The sequence below is a fragment of the Mesoplodon bidens genome, assembly GCF_964165515.1.
Source record: "Mesoplodon bidens genome assembly, chromosome: 9".
Taxonomy (NCBI): Eukaryota; Metazoa; Chordata; class Mammalia; order Artiodactyla; family Ziphiidae; genus Mesoplodon; species Mesoplodon bidens.
This window is the reverse complement of record NC_138166.1, coordinates 37,247,054-37,264,045: the sequence shown is the minus strand read 5'-3', so window position 1 is coordinate 37,264,045 and position 16,992 is coordinate 37,247,054. Positions and strand designations below refer to the sequence as shown.

Genomic DNA, 16,992 nt, shown 5'->3' with positions numbered 1-16,992 from the left:
TTTTTTTTTTTTTTTTTTTTTTTGCGGTACGCGGGCCTCTCACTGTTGTGGCCTCTCCCGTTGCGGAGCACAGGCTCCGGACACGCAGGCTCAGCGGCCATGGCTCACGGGCCCAGCCGCTCTGCGGCATGTGGGATGTGGGATCTTCCTGGACCGGGGCACGAACCCGTGTCCCCTGCATTGGCAGGCGGACTCCCAACCACTGCACCACCAGGGAAGCCCTGAAATGACTCTTGAAACAATGGGAAAGGGGAAGAGCAGCCCCCCTATACCATGTGCCAGGCTGCTTCTCTGGTCCTCTCCTCTGCTGAGGAAACTCAGCTTTTGGAATTCATTTTCAAAGAAGGGCTTGAGGGAGTTCCCTGTGAGTGAAAATATATGTCGAAGAACGGACTTTGACATCACTTGGAGGGTGAAACCATTTCTGCTTACTTTTGGGATCTTGCTTTTGACAGGTCGATGAGGTCACAACTTGACAGGTGGCCTCTTAATAAGTTAGGCTGACTTCATCTGGACTTTGAAGTCTGCCTCATTGGTGGGGTGCTGGAAAGTTCCGTGCTTGCTTTCGAGCTCTTTCTCTTCTCCCTCCAGCTCCCATTCTCAACAGTGATTACTAAATATGAGGACCTCAGTACCTACTTAGGATTACTGAAGGCATCGAACAAGCAAAAAACCAGAGCAGAGGTAGCTGGTTGTAGGTGATCGTTTGAAGAAGACCACAGTTCTAAAACAGGTAATGAAGGTTTAGTCAGGTATGTTGATCATCTACGTAAATGACTTTTACAGATGATTTTCGTTACTAACTTTTTTTTCAAAGTTAGTCCTCTCCCTCCTACCCTCAGATAAAACTGATACAAAAAAAATTTAAGGTGGTAACATAACATATACATAGCGTAAAATTTATCATTTTAACCGTCTTAAGTGCGTAGTTCAGTGTTATTAAGTACATTCACATTGTTGCACAACTGTCGCCACCATCCATTTGTAGAACTTTTTCATCTTCCCAAACTGAAACTTTGTATCTGTTAAACAGTAACCCCCTCATTCCTCCCTCCCCTCAGCTGCTGGCAACTACCATTCCACTTTATCTGTATGAACTTGACTGCTCTAGATACCTCATCTTAGTGAAATCAGACAGTATTTGTCCTTTTGTGACTGGTTTATTTCACTTAGCATAATGTCCTCCATGCTCATCCATATGTCAGAATTTCCTTCTTTTAAAGGCTACGGAATATTCCATTCTATGTAAAGCACATTTTGTTTACACATTCATCCATCAGTGGCTATTTGGTTTGCTTCTACCTCCCAGCTATTGTGAACAATGGTGCTGTGAATGTGAGTATACAGATATCTTTTTGGGTACCTACTCCGAAGTGGAATTATCAGATTGTATGGTAATTCTGTATTTATTGTTTGAGGAACGATTATATTTTTTTCATAGTGGCTGTACCGTTTTACATCCCCCCTAGGTTACCAACATTTTAATTCAGCTGTTCAAAATAATACTCTAGTCTTAAGGCATTCTTCCATTTCTCTCTCAAGATATGCTCTCACTTAAATTTATTTAAACACAAACGAAATTCTGTGAGATGGCAGTAAAGGGTTTGGTAGAAAGAGCAGGCATTGTTAACATTTCCATGAGCTTAAAACAACCATTTTTATGTTTGCAACTTCTCTTTCTAACCTTTGTTAAGTACACATGTTCTATAGTTGCAATTATAGCATAGAAATTCTTAAATTCTTTTTCACTTACCCTTTTTGTTTCTCTGTGATGTTTATAACTTATAGATGACAACATAGTGCACTTTGTGTTAATTATGTAATCATTAGATTTGGAGGTGGCCCCTTTCTCTGGGTATATTTAAATAATGTTGCCATTGGCATCTTCACAGAACAGTTTTTCTTGAATGATTTTCTTAGGACAAATTCTCAGAAGTAGAGGAGACTGGGTCAAAGTTGATCAATTTTTTGTTTTTAATGACTATTGCTCTGTCACTTTTCTAAGGGAGACTCATTTTCCTTGCAGCCTTGACATTGGACTTCTCAGAGATGTATTTATATTTTAAAAAGTATATGGGTGGCTCAAATAGCCTGGCATTCAATAAATTTTAAGGACTTAATCTTATCTCACATCAGCCCAATTAAAAAAAAAACTATTTTGCTGTACAATAAAGGCAACCTGAATAGCTTAGAAGTTGTCATTCAAAATATTTGTTTATACACGTGGAAACTGTTTTTTTCTTCCAGTTAACCCTCAGAGAGCCTTCTAAATGGGATATTTTACCTTTTTAAGTACATGTAGCTTACCTACTTACAAGGAGGGCACCCAATCCCTCTGATGATATTTTTGCTGAGGATTTATATGTCATTAAATCAACAACATAGGTTTCTGTTGCAGAGCTCTTTGACAGTACTGTGTGAGAGAAAAGTACTTTAAAAAGTATTAACTGGGAAAGTTAATAATGCCAAAGAATCTATTCAGAAAAGGCTGTATCCAAACAAACAAACAAACAAAAAAAGTTAATTAAGACAAGCAATAGATAACCAATAGGCAAAGCATTGCACAGACCGTCGCAGCCATTCAGGGGCCAAAGAAGGCAGTGGGGTTTGGGTGATAAAGGAATTTAACAATGAATGTGAGATTAAATATGTAGTGAAGTAATTAATACATGGTTCTAATTTTTGTCAGCAGAATAAAGAGTTAAAAGTAGTTAAAGTGCTCCCCTATCTGATGGCACCTCCTCTCTCACCTCTTCCAAAGATAAGTAGTAACCTCTGATCTCTACCCCGTGGACATTATGTCAGTGCCCTTTGCTCTTTACCCAGCAGGTCACATTTGGGTGAAGAAGACGGGAACATATCAACTGAATTTATTCCCAGCCAGTACTCTAAAACCTTAAGAAACCAAATATATTATGAGTTTAATTCTCACAATTTCATTAGGGTGTGTTTAAGGATACAGATGTTCTTTGAATGACCTTTTTTTTTTTTTTTTACAAAATTAGTCTTCTGAAGGAGAAAGCTACCTGCCAGAGGCTTTCTCTGAGAGCAAAATCAAACTAAAATTGGATTGCTAAATTCAAGAGTGTCCATTGGGGTTTCTGGCCAGGGTGAGGAGGGGTGGTCTTCAATTAGGTATTGATTTTCATGGGATGCCTTTCTAGATATTCTTTCACACTAGAGCATATTGTTTGATACTTCTGTTGTTCAAGCTCATGTCTACTTTTAGTCACCCAGTGAGAAACTATAGTGAGGTGAGATGATAACTTTGTTTTTGGGCTTCATTGCTTGAACTAGGTTTGTCTTGCCCTCTTTTGGAACATTTTGTGTGTCTGAAAATCCTATTTGGTGAATGAACCGAATAGCTTTTCTGTAAAAGACCAAATTGGGGGAAAAAAGAACAGTTTGAACACCCCTAAAAGGATTTATTTTTTAAAAAATCATGGCTCACTATGGTAGTATAAGATATTGTTTTCATACATGTATACTTAAAACCAAATTTTAAAAAAGAGCTGTTGTAACATGAAACCATAATCTAATCAGTAGGTTCACCAGTGCTTCTGCCTTCTCCACAGTCTTCTAAAATCTCCTCTGGTTCCAAGTCTCAAGGCCCAACACAAAGGGAGGAGCTTGCAGATTTTGTTTTTTCTCTACAATTCAGTCTTCAGGAACTTGAGAGCTTTCCTCATGTTGTCAAGCACTAATGTGGGAAAAAGTTATGAGAGTCAGCGCATCGTCAGAAATCATATTGATAGATATAGCATGAATGTCGGTAACCTTGTAAATTTTTTTCTAAAAGTATGTGAAATGACTTTTATTATTATAATCTAGTTCTCTTCCAATGTTTATTAACTGCCTTTTTTACAAGGCACGGTGATATTACCTGTGCGGAATACCTGCCTTTAAGGAACCCAAAGTCTTATTAAGATCTATACTGTTATCTCAAGAATGGTCAATACATTTGGAATGTGCTTCCCTTGACGCACCCAGAACCTACTGGAGACGTTGATAATGGACCAGGACATTCTTTCCTGCTGCCCAGACACAACCTCATAATCCTTCCCAGCATAACATTCTAGGTTGGTGCCACCCAACAGAAATTTCTGTGATGATGAAAAATAGTCAGTGCCCATTCACTGAGTACTTTAAATGTGGTTACCGTGTCTGAGGATCTGAATTTTAAAACCTTAATTAAAACAGCTACATGTGACTAATGGCTGACATATTGGGCAGTGCAGGTCTACATAGTCACTAGTCATTGAGTGAATTGGTTCTTATGACAAGACTCAATTTTCTTCCCAGAAGGACTAATTAGATGTCACAACTAGGTACGGTCTCCCATTGAGGTTCTTCATCTGCCTTGAGTCTCACACTTTTTTTTTTCCATGTTATGGCAACCCCAGGGGAAGTCAGTATCTTGGCAAGTATTTGGAACCATCTTTCCTACTGATCTTTAAAATTGAACTTGAATGCAACTTTAATAAGCTGGACTAAATTATTTCACTTTTGTTACTTGGAGGAAAGCATTTAACAAAACATGCAGATTGCTACTATTGCTATTGTAATGGTACGATTACTATTGCGCTCAGGTCTGTGGTAGAAGGAGTTAAGTGAGCCTAAGAGAAACCTGAAAAGGAGGTAATATGGTCCTAGGATTCTCCTAGAGGAAAAGATACCTAATCTAAATAACTCATCTTTAATGGAGTTTTTAAAAAAGTGAGATCAATGCTTGAATGTAATTTGCTGGAGGACACAAGGCCAGTTAGGGTCAGACTGGTTCTCTGGGGTCTCTGAGCACAGCTTTTTCTCCCCCTCCCCATGTGGACTCTCCTCCCAGTACAGCAGTGAAACAGATGTTCAAAGGAGGTAACACTTACATAGAGCCATATCCGAAGGTTCGTAAGCATAGAGACGATTTGAGTATCTTCCAGTGATGTCGGCTCTAACTGTCAGGGATGGGTCTACAAAGAAAAAGCCAAAGGGAATGGAGTGCTATGTTTCAAAATAACCCCTATTGCATCATGAAGCCTACATGTTTATCCACATCCCATGAAAAGAACACAGTGTGTCCTGCTGGATGAGATTCTACTCCATCCAGTCTGCAACCTGGCCTCTGCAGCTGGTACCCAAAGCCAGACTGGGAGCATTCAACAGCCGTGCAGTGCTATTTGTGGAAAAGGTTAAGAACCCTGCTGTCCTATCTATAGTAACCTGAAAATAGGATAATATACATTCTTGGGATGGTGTTTTGTTTTTTTGGTGAAAACATTGGCATTCTCTACTAAAGAATTACTTTAAATTTTTGAAATGATTATATTGTAATTGAAATATGTTACCAAGAGCAACCTGGATAATTAGGAACTCACATCAAATGCTAGTTTTCCAAACCAAAGTTTTTTGTTTTGTTTTTTAAATGAATATAAGAATGCAAACCCTTAAGACCAGCCAAGGTGAAATAAGTGTGGAGTTTTTTTACTTTATTGTTAAGTAGCTGCATTTTAAAAATAGAAATTTAAGCATCTTCCCTTATACATATATTCCTAAAGGTTTAAATTCTTTTTTTTTCATGTTTTATATTTACTTGAAGTTATCGGTTAATGAGGAAAAAACAGGTATAAATAAGATGCATCCAGAAGGGAGGTAGTAGGATATGCAAAGGCCTGGCAACCTTGCCTTGAGATAAGTGATTGAAGGAGGCTATGGTCCGTGTCCTGAGAATTAGATGAAGAGGAAAGATGAGGCCCAGCCACATGGATACCAAGTCTGTCACCAGTACTTGGTGGACAATCCCTGTCGTTTCAGAATGTTGGACTAGGACCAGCAGACATAAATTACAGGAAGCAGTCTTTCGTTTGTTCAAGAAAGACTTATGACCTACTCTACTTCTGCTCGGGGTAGAGGATACAGACACAGGGTCTCATTTTCATAATACAGTGACATCAGAAAAGCTTTTTCAACTCCCAAGCATTGGCTTACAGCCTTGGCTGCACAGTGGAGTCATCTGCAGAGCTTTCAAAGACTGCCACCTGCGTCCTAGCCACTGAGATTCTGATTTAATTGGTTTGAGGTGTAACCTGGGCAGCTTGATGTTTAAGATCTTCCAGGCAATTCTAATGTGCAGGCCTCGTGGAGAACTACTGAGCCGGAAGCAGCAAGCTGCCTGGGACCTAGTTCTTGTGACCAAAGGAATTGAACGGTGGTTAAAAAGCCCTTAGACAGGAACACTCTGAAAAGAATTCCTGCACAGGGTGTGACTGGATGACCTATAAGGGCCCTTTCATTTAAGGGTCTAAATTTTCTAAATCCTAACAAAACCAAATCTGTAAGATTAGCTCCAGTTCAGCCTTCCTCCTTTTCTCCCTTCACTTTTTCTTGCCCCTGTTTTATAGGTTAGTGTGAACTTGGATGAATTACAGAGGTGACCTGCTTGATCAGAGTGAGCTCTGCTATGTGATGGATTTAATTATGGATTGCCCTTTTATCAGTATCACTTTGATCAAAGCCAAACTCAATTCATTTGTTCAATCATTTAACAAATACTTATTGTGAGCCTACCACAGGGTCATGCTGAAAATATGATGGTGAGCTGAAGAAAATCTAGTCCCTGCCACATGGGGGGCAATATTTATTAAACAATCACCCAATAAATACAAAATTAAAACTGAGGAAAGAGTGACCATTGAGAGGAACATGGTGCCACAGGAGCACATTGCGGGAGTTTGAGCAGGTCAGTGAATGACAGTGACCTGGGGGTACCGAGGGGGGAAGCAGAAAAGCTTTCCAGCAGAGGGAGCGGCACGTGAAAAGTACCAGTGGCCGGAAGGAGCATGGCTCCTTTGATTTTTGTTTCTTTCAGCCCATATTCATAACTTGCCTAGAAATAATGATCAAAAAATGTCAGAAAGAAAAATCCAGCACAGGAATCAAAAGTTTGCCTGATTAAATATTTACAGAACTGATATAATTCAGGGAAATGATTAATATGTTTCAACAGTTAACAGGGTGCTTCCTTCTCAGGTGTACTTGTGGCAGAAGATAAGTTAAAATTAGCAGATGAAGAAAAAATGTCATGTATGGAAATAGGTAGAAGCTTGCATTTCCTAATGAAAATAGGTTGTGAAACTGACAGTTAAACCTCCCCAGTAGAGCTTCGTCGTGGCCTTGGCCACGGTGGAGCAGCACGTGAGGGTGTGGAGGACAGAGGCAGAGATGTGGTGGCACTTGTGTTATGTTCAGAGTGTGTTTCATCTCATTGTCACTTTTACTTACCAACAAACATAATCCTGGGGACGTATTGGCCATCAGGAGAAAGGTGTTTGTCTGTTGTTTCATACTAAGATTTAAAAAAAAGCAGCTTTCAGTTTGTTTATATTCTTCAGTTATTTTCAAACTTGTTAAAACAGTGTGTCCATTCCTGGGCTAGGCATCTTTTTTTTTTTTTTTTTTTTTTTTTTTTTGCGGTACGCGGGCCTCTCACTGCTGTGGCCTCTCCCGTTGCGGAGCACAGGCTCCGGATGCGCAGGCTCAGCGGCCATGGCCCACGGGCCCAGCTGCTCCGTGGCATGTGGGATTCTCCCGGACCGGGGCACGAACCCGTGTCTGCTGCATCGGCAGGTGGACCCTCAACCACTGCGCCACCAGGGAAGCCCTGGGCTAGGCATCTTAAGACACTATAAGACACATCCCTAACACAGAGCGTTTATAATATAGATGGGGAGGCAAGTTACAGGCATGAAATAGTAAGACAGAGCAGACTGTGATGCAGAACATGAGGTAAAAAGCTGATGCATGTGGTGAGCAAAGAGCCAAAAAACTCAGTAAGGGAGAATTTGGAAGGCATACAGCGTTTGGGGAAGGAGCTTGGATGAGGTAGGAGGAGCTAGCATAATGAAAAAAAAAAACCAACACAATGGAAGTCATTTTTAGAGAATCTGCAAAAGCAGGATTATCTTGAAAATTCGTCTATCCATTTATCATTTTTAAATTTTCTTTGTTTAACAGGGAGATACAGGTAGGAGAAGGAATATTTAGGATCCGGGGGGTGAAATGTTATGATGAAGGATATACAGGTGCATTGGGTGCCCAGAGCAGGACATTTAGCCTCATCTGCAGGTTCCACTAGGACTTTCTGAAGTGGGTAAAGAGAAACCTTTAAAAAGTAAATAGGGGGCTTCCCTGGTGGCACAGTGGTTGAGAGTCCACCTGCCAATGCAGGGGATGTGGGTTCGTGCCCCGGTCCGGGAAGATCCCACATGTCGCGGAGTGGCTGGGCCCATGAGCCATGGCCACTGAGCCTGTGCGTCTGGAGCCTGCGCTCCGCAACAGGAGGGGCCACAGCAGTGAGAGGCCCGCGTACCGCAAAAAAAAAAAAGTAACTAGGAGTCAGTTATACAGAAAAGGAGGTCACTCCAGGCAGTGGAGGGGGGATATTATACAAAGGTAGAGGAAGGGCTTAGCACTTTATATAACCAAGTGTTTGGATGGGACTAAAGGATAGGGATACCTGAGGCAGTAGTGAGAGAAGATGCTAGAAAGCTACTTCAGGGGCTGGCTTGTGACTGGCCTTGCACACCATGCCACAGTGTTTACGTCTGCTCATAAATAAATAAGAACCACTGAGACTGTCATACAGAGTGAAGTAAGTCAGAAAGAGAAAAACAACTATCGTATAGTAATGCATATATGTGGAATTTAGAAAAATGGTACAGATGAACCTATTTGCAAAGCAGAAATAGAGACACAGACATAGAGAACAGATGTATGGACACCAAGTGGGGAGACGGGGGTGGGATGGATTGGGAGATTGGGGTTGACATATGTACACTACTATGTATGAAGTAGATGGCTGGTGAGGGCCTACTATATAGCACAGGGGGAAGAAAAAAGAAGGTACAATCTGTTTGTAGGACACATATTAAGTTAACCTTAGAAATGCATTCCAGAGCTTCCCTGGTGGCGCAGTGGTTGAGAGTCCGCCTGCTGATGCAGGGGACACGGGTTCGTGCCCTGGTCGGGGAAGATCCCACATGCCACGGAGTGGCTGGGCCCGTGAGCCATGGCTGCTGAGCCTGCGCGTCCGGAGCCTGTGCTCCGCAATGGGAGAGGCCACAACAGTGAGAGGCCCGCGTACCGCAAAAAAAAAAAAAAGAAAAAAAAAAGAAATGCATTCCAGTATACATTAGGGGCAGACAAGTACTGTTTGATTCCACTTATGTGAGGTACCTACACTAGTCAAATTCATAGAGTCAGAAAGTACATTGGTAGATGCCAGGGGCCAAAGGGGGACAGTGGGGGGAGTGGGGAGGGGGAATGGGGAGTTAGTGTTTAAAGGGGACAGAGCTTCAGTTTAGGAAGGTGAAAAATTCAGGAGATGGATGATGGTGAGAGTTGTGCAACAATGTGAGTGTACTTAGTGCCACTGAACTGTACAGTTAGATATGGTTAAAACAGTATGTTTTATATTATGTGCCTTTTACCACAATAAAAAGAAAAAATATTAAGAAAAAAAAAAAGAACCACTGGAGGGGTGTTAGAAGTGCCATGATTGCAATTTGGTTTTTAGAGTGATTACCCCAACAATCATGTGGGATTATATGGGATTTATTTTGTAGGCAGGGAGCCACTTAGTAATACTGCAATAAGCTAGGCAAGGTGAAAAACTATTATGCTAAAACAGTGGTCCTCAATTGATAGGGAAGTGACCAATAGCAAGAATATTTCAAAGTGAGAACCGCAGGGCTTCTTGACTGCCGGAGGTGAGTGGGAGGCTCAGATCTAGAATAACCCTCTAATGGAATAAGGAATAGAGAAAAAAGAGCTTTCTGAAAAACCTGGGCCTCACTGATCAGTTCGGTGTTGCATATGTCGAGTTGAAGCTGATTATGAGATTTCTGGAACTAGGCTGTGTGCGTAAGTTGGAAGCTGTTGCGTGTTTGGGGAAGATGTGGGAGTTACCGGTAAGCAGGCATTGACGAAAGGCAGATGAAATTGTCCATGGAGAATATAAAATATAAAAAGAGAAGTAGGTCAAGTAGAGATTCATGAAGTCACTCATATTAAGAGGTAGAAAGAGGAAGAGGTGCCTTGGAAGGGAGGTGAGGAAGAACCGCTGGCGTGGATGATCCTTGAAAAAGCCAACTTGTCAAGCTGGAAAGAGGATGACAGAGAGAAGCATCAGGGGACATATAGTTAGGGAGAGTAGTTTTCTGAGTAGTTTACTGATTGTTTGCTCTCAGAAGGAAAGTGGATACTGTTTGTATACCAAGCAGAAGAACTTGTAAAGGCAGAAAGCTTGACCATCAGGAGGGGTGGTGATGGTGAAGTAGGATGGAAAAGCATGAGGCCACAGCACATGTGGAAGGGTTCGATTTGGACCCCTGGAGAGCCATCTCTTCCTGGGAGAGAGGGCACACGGACTAAGAATGGGTGGAGAGCAACCAGGACTGCAGGGGAAAGGGGCACAGCAAGGGATTTTCAATGACAAAAATGTTCCACTTATTACAGCAGCAGAGAAATTCTGGACCACAGGAGAGTATTTTTCAGACAACTTAAAATGATGAATTGCTAAATAAAAATGTAGACATGTAAGAAATAAAATCTTTCCTCATTGTAATCTATGAGATGAGATATTTGGAGCACATCCCCATTAATGCAGTATGACTAAGATGTATAGGGAAAAGGAACCATCCATTTCAAATTCTAAGCCACAGAGAAATGGCAGGATGAAGAGTAAACTTACAACTAGATTGAGGAGGACAAACTGCTCCGCCAATTTCTGGATTTCTTTATTTTCAGCAAATGTCTTCTTTAAAGCTATAATGTAAAGAAAAGATTGTTAAGCATTCACTTCATCACCAGGTAAAACCATTATTCTCCATTGGATTTTAAATTGAACTGTATTTGTAATACAATATTCAACTCCGCCCTTTCTGCAGATGGTTAGTGAAGTAATATCTAGGCCATTGACTAGCTTTGCTTCGCTACTGACTCATCCAATCATTCATTCATTCATCCCTTAATTTTTTTAACCTATATTTACTGAGTGGTTACTCTGTGACAGGCTTGTTTCATGTACTGGGAATAGAGCAGTGGGGAAAAAAATAATGTGCTTTCTTCCTAGAGCTCAAATGCTTGTGTAGGAGACAGGTCATAAACAAATAACTTTAGGTGGAGATTACGGTACTTTGGAGAAAAATAAAGCAAGAGGTTTAATAAGCTACAGAGTGGTTAGGGTAGACTTACTTCTTTGAGGAGGTGACATAGAAGTGAGAGGGTGCTGCATTCTAAGATGTTAGGTTTATGTCACACATGGCAGAGGGGACTGCAAGAGCAATAGCCCTGAGCTGGGAATGGGTTTGGGTGCTTGAGGGAAAGCACAGTGGCCAGGCTAGATGCAGTGGAGGGAAAACACGGCGAGAGTGGTAAGAAAGGAAAGGCAGCCAGGGGCCAGATCATGTCCAACCATTTGGGCCATGATCAGGAATCTGGAATTAATTTTACCTGTGATGAGAAGCCACTTGAGCACATGAGTGTTAGGATATGATGGCTTCCGTGTGGAGAACTGACTGTCGGGTGACCAGGTAGGTGCCTGTTACAGATCAAGGCAAGATCTAAACTTGGTTTGGATGAGGGCAGTAGCAGTGAGGCAATCGGAGGTGGCTGGATTTGGGCAGGACCTACGTAATATATGCGGCCCATTGCAAAATGAAAATATGGAGCCTCTTGTTCAAAAATTACTACGAATTTTAAGACAGCAACAACAGAGCTTTACAACAAGCATAGGAACCTACTAAGCGCTGGGTCCTGTGTGACCGCACAGGTGGTGTGCCCATGAGGCTGGTGCTGGCTTTCAGATATATGGTGAAGATAAAGCAATGGTATTTGATGATGTATTGGATATGAGATGTAAGAGAAAACAAGAAGTCAAGGATGAATTCTAGAGCTTGTTTTTTCAAAATGTGAACCAATGGCTAATACAAACTGTGGAAATATTTGAAGTTACTTTAAAATATGTTTTTACTACATAAAATATTCTTTTAAATTCAGCTGTGCTAGGTGCTAAGGATGTAAAGATGAGTGACCTGGACCTTGGCCCTAGAGCTAAAAGCCTATAAAGGAAATTATATTTAGAAGTATAAATTACCTTGACTGTGTGGGCATTCATCCAAGTGATGAATAATCATCAAGGGTTTATTGCTTTAAGAGACAAAGAGAGATTGGATAATCTTTAATGAGTAGGATTTCATGTGTAGCTAAAGATCACTAGATGGTGCTCTTGAGAGCTTTGAGGGAATTCTGTAAAACTTGTCTTTACCTTGTCTTGGATTTGTATAAAGCTTCTTCATATGTCTGAGTCCAGATGAGTTGATCGCCCCAACCTAGAACAAAATGAACCAGTATATTTAAAGTGATTATATTCTCAGATCCAAAGCTGTTGAACAGCAGTGGTAAAACTGGGATCAGTATATACTTGATGCTAAAGAAGAGCAAAAACCTCTAGAGAAAGCAGAAACAATTATAAACTTAGATAAATCTAGAACCAACCCATAAAAAATATGTTCAGCACCCAACTCTCAGCTCTGAGTGTTAAATCTTTACCAATTAAGTATAACTGGAGGCTGATAAGAAGCTGACTCCTACCTCTGGAGAGGGTCTGGGGCAGTTTGGGTTGAGAGTCCTTTGTGTCCTTCTTAGCTCCTGGTTTGACTGTGGTGTCTTTGGCCAGAGTGTAGGAGAGGGCCACAAGTAGCAAGAATGCTGACACTGGAATCTTCTCCATGGCAAATCTGATATGGAAGACAAACAGATAAGCAAAAAGTCAGTAAAACAAAAGAGAATTAGCAGTTTTCGAAATCTTCAGATTGTAACACAACCATGGGCTACAACAGGAATTGAGGCTTAGATGAGATTGAACACGTGCAATTGGAGTAAAAAACTACCTTCCACAGAATTTTCCTAAGAATACATAGTATGAATATCTATCTACCATCTATCTATTTATCTATCTATATCATCTTCTACCTCTATATGCTATAGATCCATATAGATAAAATATGAAAATCTCCATAGAAATCTACAATATAGAAATAGATACATATATATTTTAAAAAATAGATAGATGTATATATTCTTATAGCTAAGGGAATTTGCTTTTAAATTTATATTTAAAAATTTGTAGTACTGGAAGACACCTTAAGGGTTATATCCTCTTTTCCCACCTCCCCATTGTCTCATTTTGTAGATGAAGGATCTGAAATTCAGAGAAATGAAGACTAATGAGATGGGCATAGAACCAAGGCTTTTGGATTGTGCTATTTTGCAATGCTGGCTCCCATCTTCCCATCCTGAAAAAATTACCCTAAACATACATACTTCTTTAACATTTTGTTAAAATGAGGACACTGCCATTGAAGAATAAGATCTGAGTAAAATGATTTATTTCATTTAGAAACTGCCAGCTGTATCTTTTAACTAAAAACTTGCACCCATAAAACTCTCTCCCTAGTGTAATATTTACTCAAATTCTATATATTGGTTTTGAATTGGTTAAAATACATCAGTGCAGGTTTCTTTCAGTGAACTAATTCTTTGACTCTCAGTGCAGGCCTTTTAGGGTAGGGGGTTGTAGGCATGTACTTTAGTGCACAAAAATATTCTATGGGGCTCATAACACAGAGAAACCAACCCCATGGATGTCTCTTTGTTAATTTTTTTTCCTTCCTAATATTCCAAATTTAATTCTCAGGGAATGTTACACTACTGTGAAGCAGATGCTTATGAATGGCAAAGTGAATGACAAAGTAAGATCCATGAATGAGTGAGGAAGTGAGCTAGCTAGCTAGCAAAGTGAATTGCACTAGCCAGTCACTAGGGTTATCCAGGGACCATAACATGCAAAGCTGGATACTTGGGATGCTAATAAAGCCAAAGACTGAAATTTCCTAAAAAGAAACACCTAACTCTAATATTGGTGTATGTTTCGAATTAAATCAACTGAACTCTGCAAGGGAAGCAGGATGGACCATCAATGCTTAGTATTTTTAGGGAGTAAAGTTTCTCATGTTCTGATAGAGCAAGTGGGAACCTTTGTTAAGCATTAGCCAATTCTAAAAAAAGGCATTGCTAAGTCACCAAATCCAGATGATGCCTTGTATTAAACTGACCAATTATTATCTGTGTCATAGTATGTAGCCACAAAACATCTCACTCAAAAAAGACAAAAGCAAAAAAACAGGGATACACTTTCTTCATTTTCTATACCCATAAAGATATGGAAATGCCAATAACAATTTTTTTTTTTTTTTTTTTTGCGGTACGCGGGCCTCTCACTGTTGTGGCCTCTCCCGTTGTGGAGCACAGGCTCCGGACGCGCAGGCTTAGCGGCCATGACTCATGGGCGCAGCCGCTCCGCGGCACGTGGGATCTTCCCGGACAGGGGCACGAACCCGTGTCCCCTGCATCGGCAGGCGGACTCTCAACCACTGTGCCACCAGGGAAGCCCACAAAAGCTTCTTTTTAATGTAAACAACAAAAACCAAGAACCTTTATATGAGAATAATTATACTTTGGAATACTAGTTGGATTCAGAAAAATATCATGGCAAATAATGACTCTAAATTTATCAACAAACATTTGATTTTGTGTTTCTTTATAGCAACAGCATCTCATGTATATTAGAAAAAATAGTAGTAAACTAGTGGTGAAGTATTTAATTCATTGACAGTTCTTGTTGTGCCAGTGGCTATTAGGACTCCTTGCTCTAGCTCTGCAGCTTTCAGGTTGGAACTGTTGATATCTTATACATGTTTTATGGCAGGGTGACTCAAGGGAGCCAAATAAAACTCCTACTGTACAAACATCCTGCTCTGAGCTGACTTTCTGAGATTCACTGTACTGAGTTTTCATTACTGAATAGACTGTGATCTGCAAACTGCCTGCATAAACCACCTCAAAATAGAAAGCTAACCACTGAGGACATTGATAATTTGGAGACACACACACACACACACACACACACACACACACACACACATTCTTCAAAACCAGAACTTTTCACTTTTCATTATATCTCTGTCTTCTTATCTTCAGCAAGGAATGCCTTGCAGGAGGTTTCAGTGTCCCTGTTCATAAATGCCTCAGAAAGCAACCAGATCTCTCCTTGTACAGCCTATCGCATGAATTTAAAGATTGAAGAAGTAACAAGGATATCTTTATATTAGACACAGAAAGAAAACTGTTTTCTGATTTGCAATAATCTGAACTGTAATTCCAAGCAGCCAGTCTGAGCTGAGCTTTCACAGTCCTGCGGGTCTTTGCTTTGCCAGTGGGAAAGAAACAGAGCATTAGATGGTGATCAGGGCCCAGTAACTAAGACGGGACCCTGGGCCCTGTGCCGGGCTTGAAAACTCCTGGAGTTCACTCACTCTTAAACCTTTCATTTCCTGAGGGAGAAAGCATTACCTTCAACCAGCTCCGGAGCATAGCTCTGCCAAAGAGAAGTCCCAGTAAGCCTTTGGTGGAAATCCCATGATTCCCTCTCCAAATCCCATTTCACTGCCCATGGAATTACCCTGCACTCCTCTGCCTGTGGAGTGCCTGCAACTTTACACAGTAACCAAAGGCCAAAGCTCATTCTAACAAGTGCCCTTCCAACACTGCTGTCAGGAGTCTTACCTGGATTTCCCCACCCACCTGTCTGTGTGAGCCAGATGACCTCGATGCAGTCTGAGCTTCCTAGTGTGCTGGCTCAGCCCAAGCCTGTATTTATGCACCTGAGCACACCTCAATCCCACCCACTAACCCCATATTCACCTGTTGCAAAGTCGGAGAGGAACTGTTCTTTTCCCAAGTCTTCCCTGGGCTAAAGATTTCCTTGTTTTTAAAAATAAGGTTGCAAAGGAATGCCTTTCAGTATGCATGTTTTTAACTGTTTGTGAAAGTAGATTGTTAAGAGATTGGGAAAACATGGGCAGAGTGCCAAATCCAGGTAAGCTTTAAATGAAGACATTTGATTCGCCTGAAGGCTGATTTGTCTTTATGTGATTGGATGGAGTTTGTGGTTTGTAGAATTTTTTTTTCTCCCTCCTGGGGAGATTGCCTCTATTTAGTTGGAAACACACAAGAGGTGATTCACAATTCTGACCCCTACAGTCATATAAGCTGCTATCCTCCATTATGGTATAGATTATTTTACACAATGGACTTCCTCTTTCTGGCAAACAAAATGTATAGTCACTGTAGGTATGAAAACAATCCAAACCAAGCATTCACATCATATTTTAAAACTAAGGAAGTTATTGAAAAAAGATATCCTAACACTATGACTTTTTATAATTACCTTACAGCAACTTCCCTCCAAAGAATTCAAAGGTATTTCACAGATATTCTTTTACTTAATGGCAGACTTTCCTGCTAGGCCTGCAGGAAAGTATTTACATCATTTTTCAGACCTAGAAAGTAAGGTCTGCAACTACTTTCTCATTCAGGGTTATACAATTATTCGCTCAACATTTTAAGACTGGACTTGGGTTTTCTGTGAAAAATTTTAATCCTGTGTTTTGTTCTTGAAACTATGCACAATCCTTAAAAGTTCAGAAAAGAGAAATCTTTAACAACAGAAAATTAACTAATGGGATGCAAGCCCTATAAAAATAACTTTTGAAAGGAGTTAAGATAATATTTCAAAACATTAAAGTATTTAAATTTTTGGATAGAGCCTTAATTTCTGCGGGCAAAATATAAAGTGATTCCCAAAACGGTGAATTTTCATTAGAAATGAGTTTACAGAGACCATTTCTTTAGGAGTTTGAGTGAAAACAATGATTTGAGCTCAACTTTTAAAACTGACAAGCCTTTCATATAGACTCAGTCTATTTAGCCTTTAGAATAGTCAATTCAACCCCCTCATTTTGCAGATGAAAAAAATGATGTTAAAAAATTAATGACTGTGTGAAGATCTCACAACTTGTTAAGGGCATTGCTGAGACCAAAGCT

General features: G+C 40.4%; 1 protein-coding gene and 1 long non-coding RNA gene across 3 annotated transcripts in view; one reads left to right on the top strand and one right to left on the bottom strand.

Annotated features, from left to right (window-relative positions):
• LOC308622926 overlaps window positions 1–16,992 on the top strand; it is a 431,583-nt gene continuing 414,591 nt past the window's right edge. Inside the window, exon 1 of the long non-coding RNA XR_014016706.1 lies at window positions 1–1,335. This is a non-coding gene — a long non-coding RNA (uncharacterized lncRNA). The remainder of the gene's footprint in view (window positions 1,336–16,992) is intronic.
• Window positions 3,400–15,718, bottom strand: AGR2 (anterior gradient 2, protein disulphide isomerase family member). Of its 2 annotated transcripts, none has more exons than XM_081244654.1 (8): window positions 15,673–15,718; window positions 12,640–12,785; window positions 12,314–12,377; window positions 12,143–12,195; window positions 10,739–10,812; window positions 7,270–7,333; window positions 4,878–4,961; window positions 3,400–3,700 (listed from the first exon to the last, which is right to left on the bottom strand). In XM_081244654.1, exons 2-8 carry the CDS (start codon window positions 12,776–12,778, stop codon window positions 3,651–3,653), a joined length of 528 nt encoding a protein of 175 aa, XP_081100780.1. In that variant the 5' UTR covers window positions 12,779–12,785; window positions 15,673–15,718; the 3' UTR covers window positions 3,400–3,650. The 2 variants fall into 2 exon arrangements, with proteins under 2 accessions (XP_081100780.1, XP_081100779.1); XM_081244653.1 differs by having other exon boundaries at window positions 15,691–15,718.

Bases quoted from the DNA above. Each gene is read 5' to 3' on its own strand.
- AGR2 (XM_081244654.1), bottom strand. From the start codon at position 12,778: ATGGAGAAGATTCCAGTGTCAGCATTCTTGCTACTTGTGGCCCTCTCC. The intron at 10,813-12,142 runs GTAATTTATACT...TTTACATTATAG, and splicing joins TGAATGCCCACACAGTCAAG to CTTTAAAGAAGACATTTGCT. The intron at 4,962-7,269 runs GTAAGTAAAAGT...TTTTCTTTGTAG, and splicing joins CCCCAGGATTATGTTTGTTG to ACCCATCCCTGACAGTTAGA.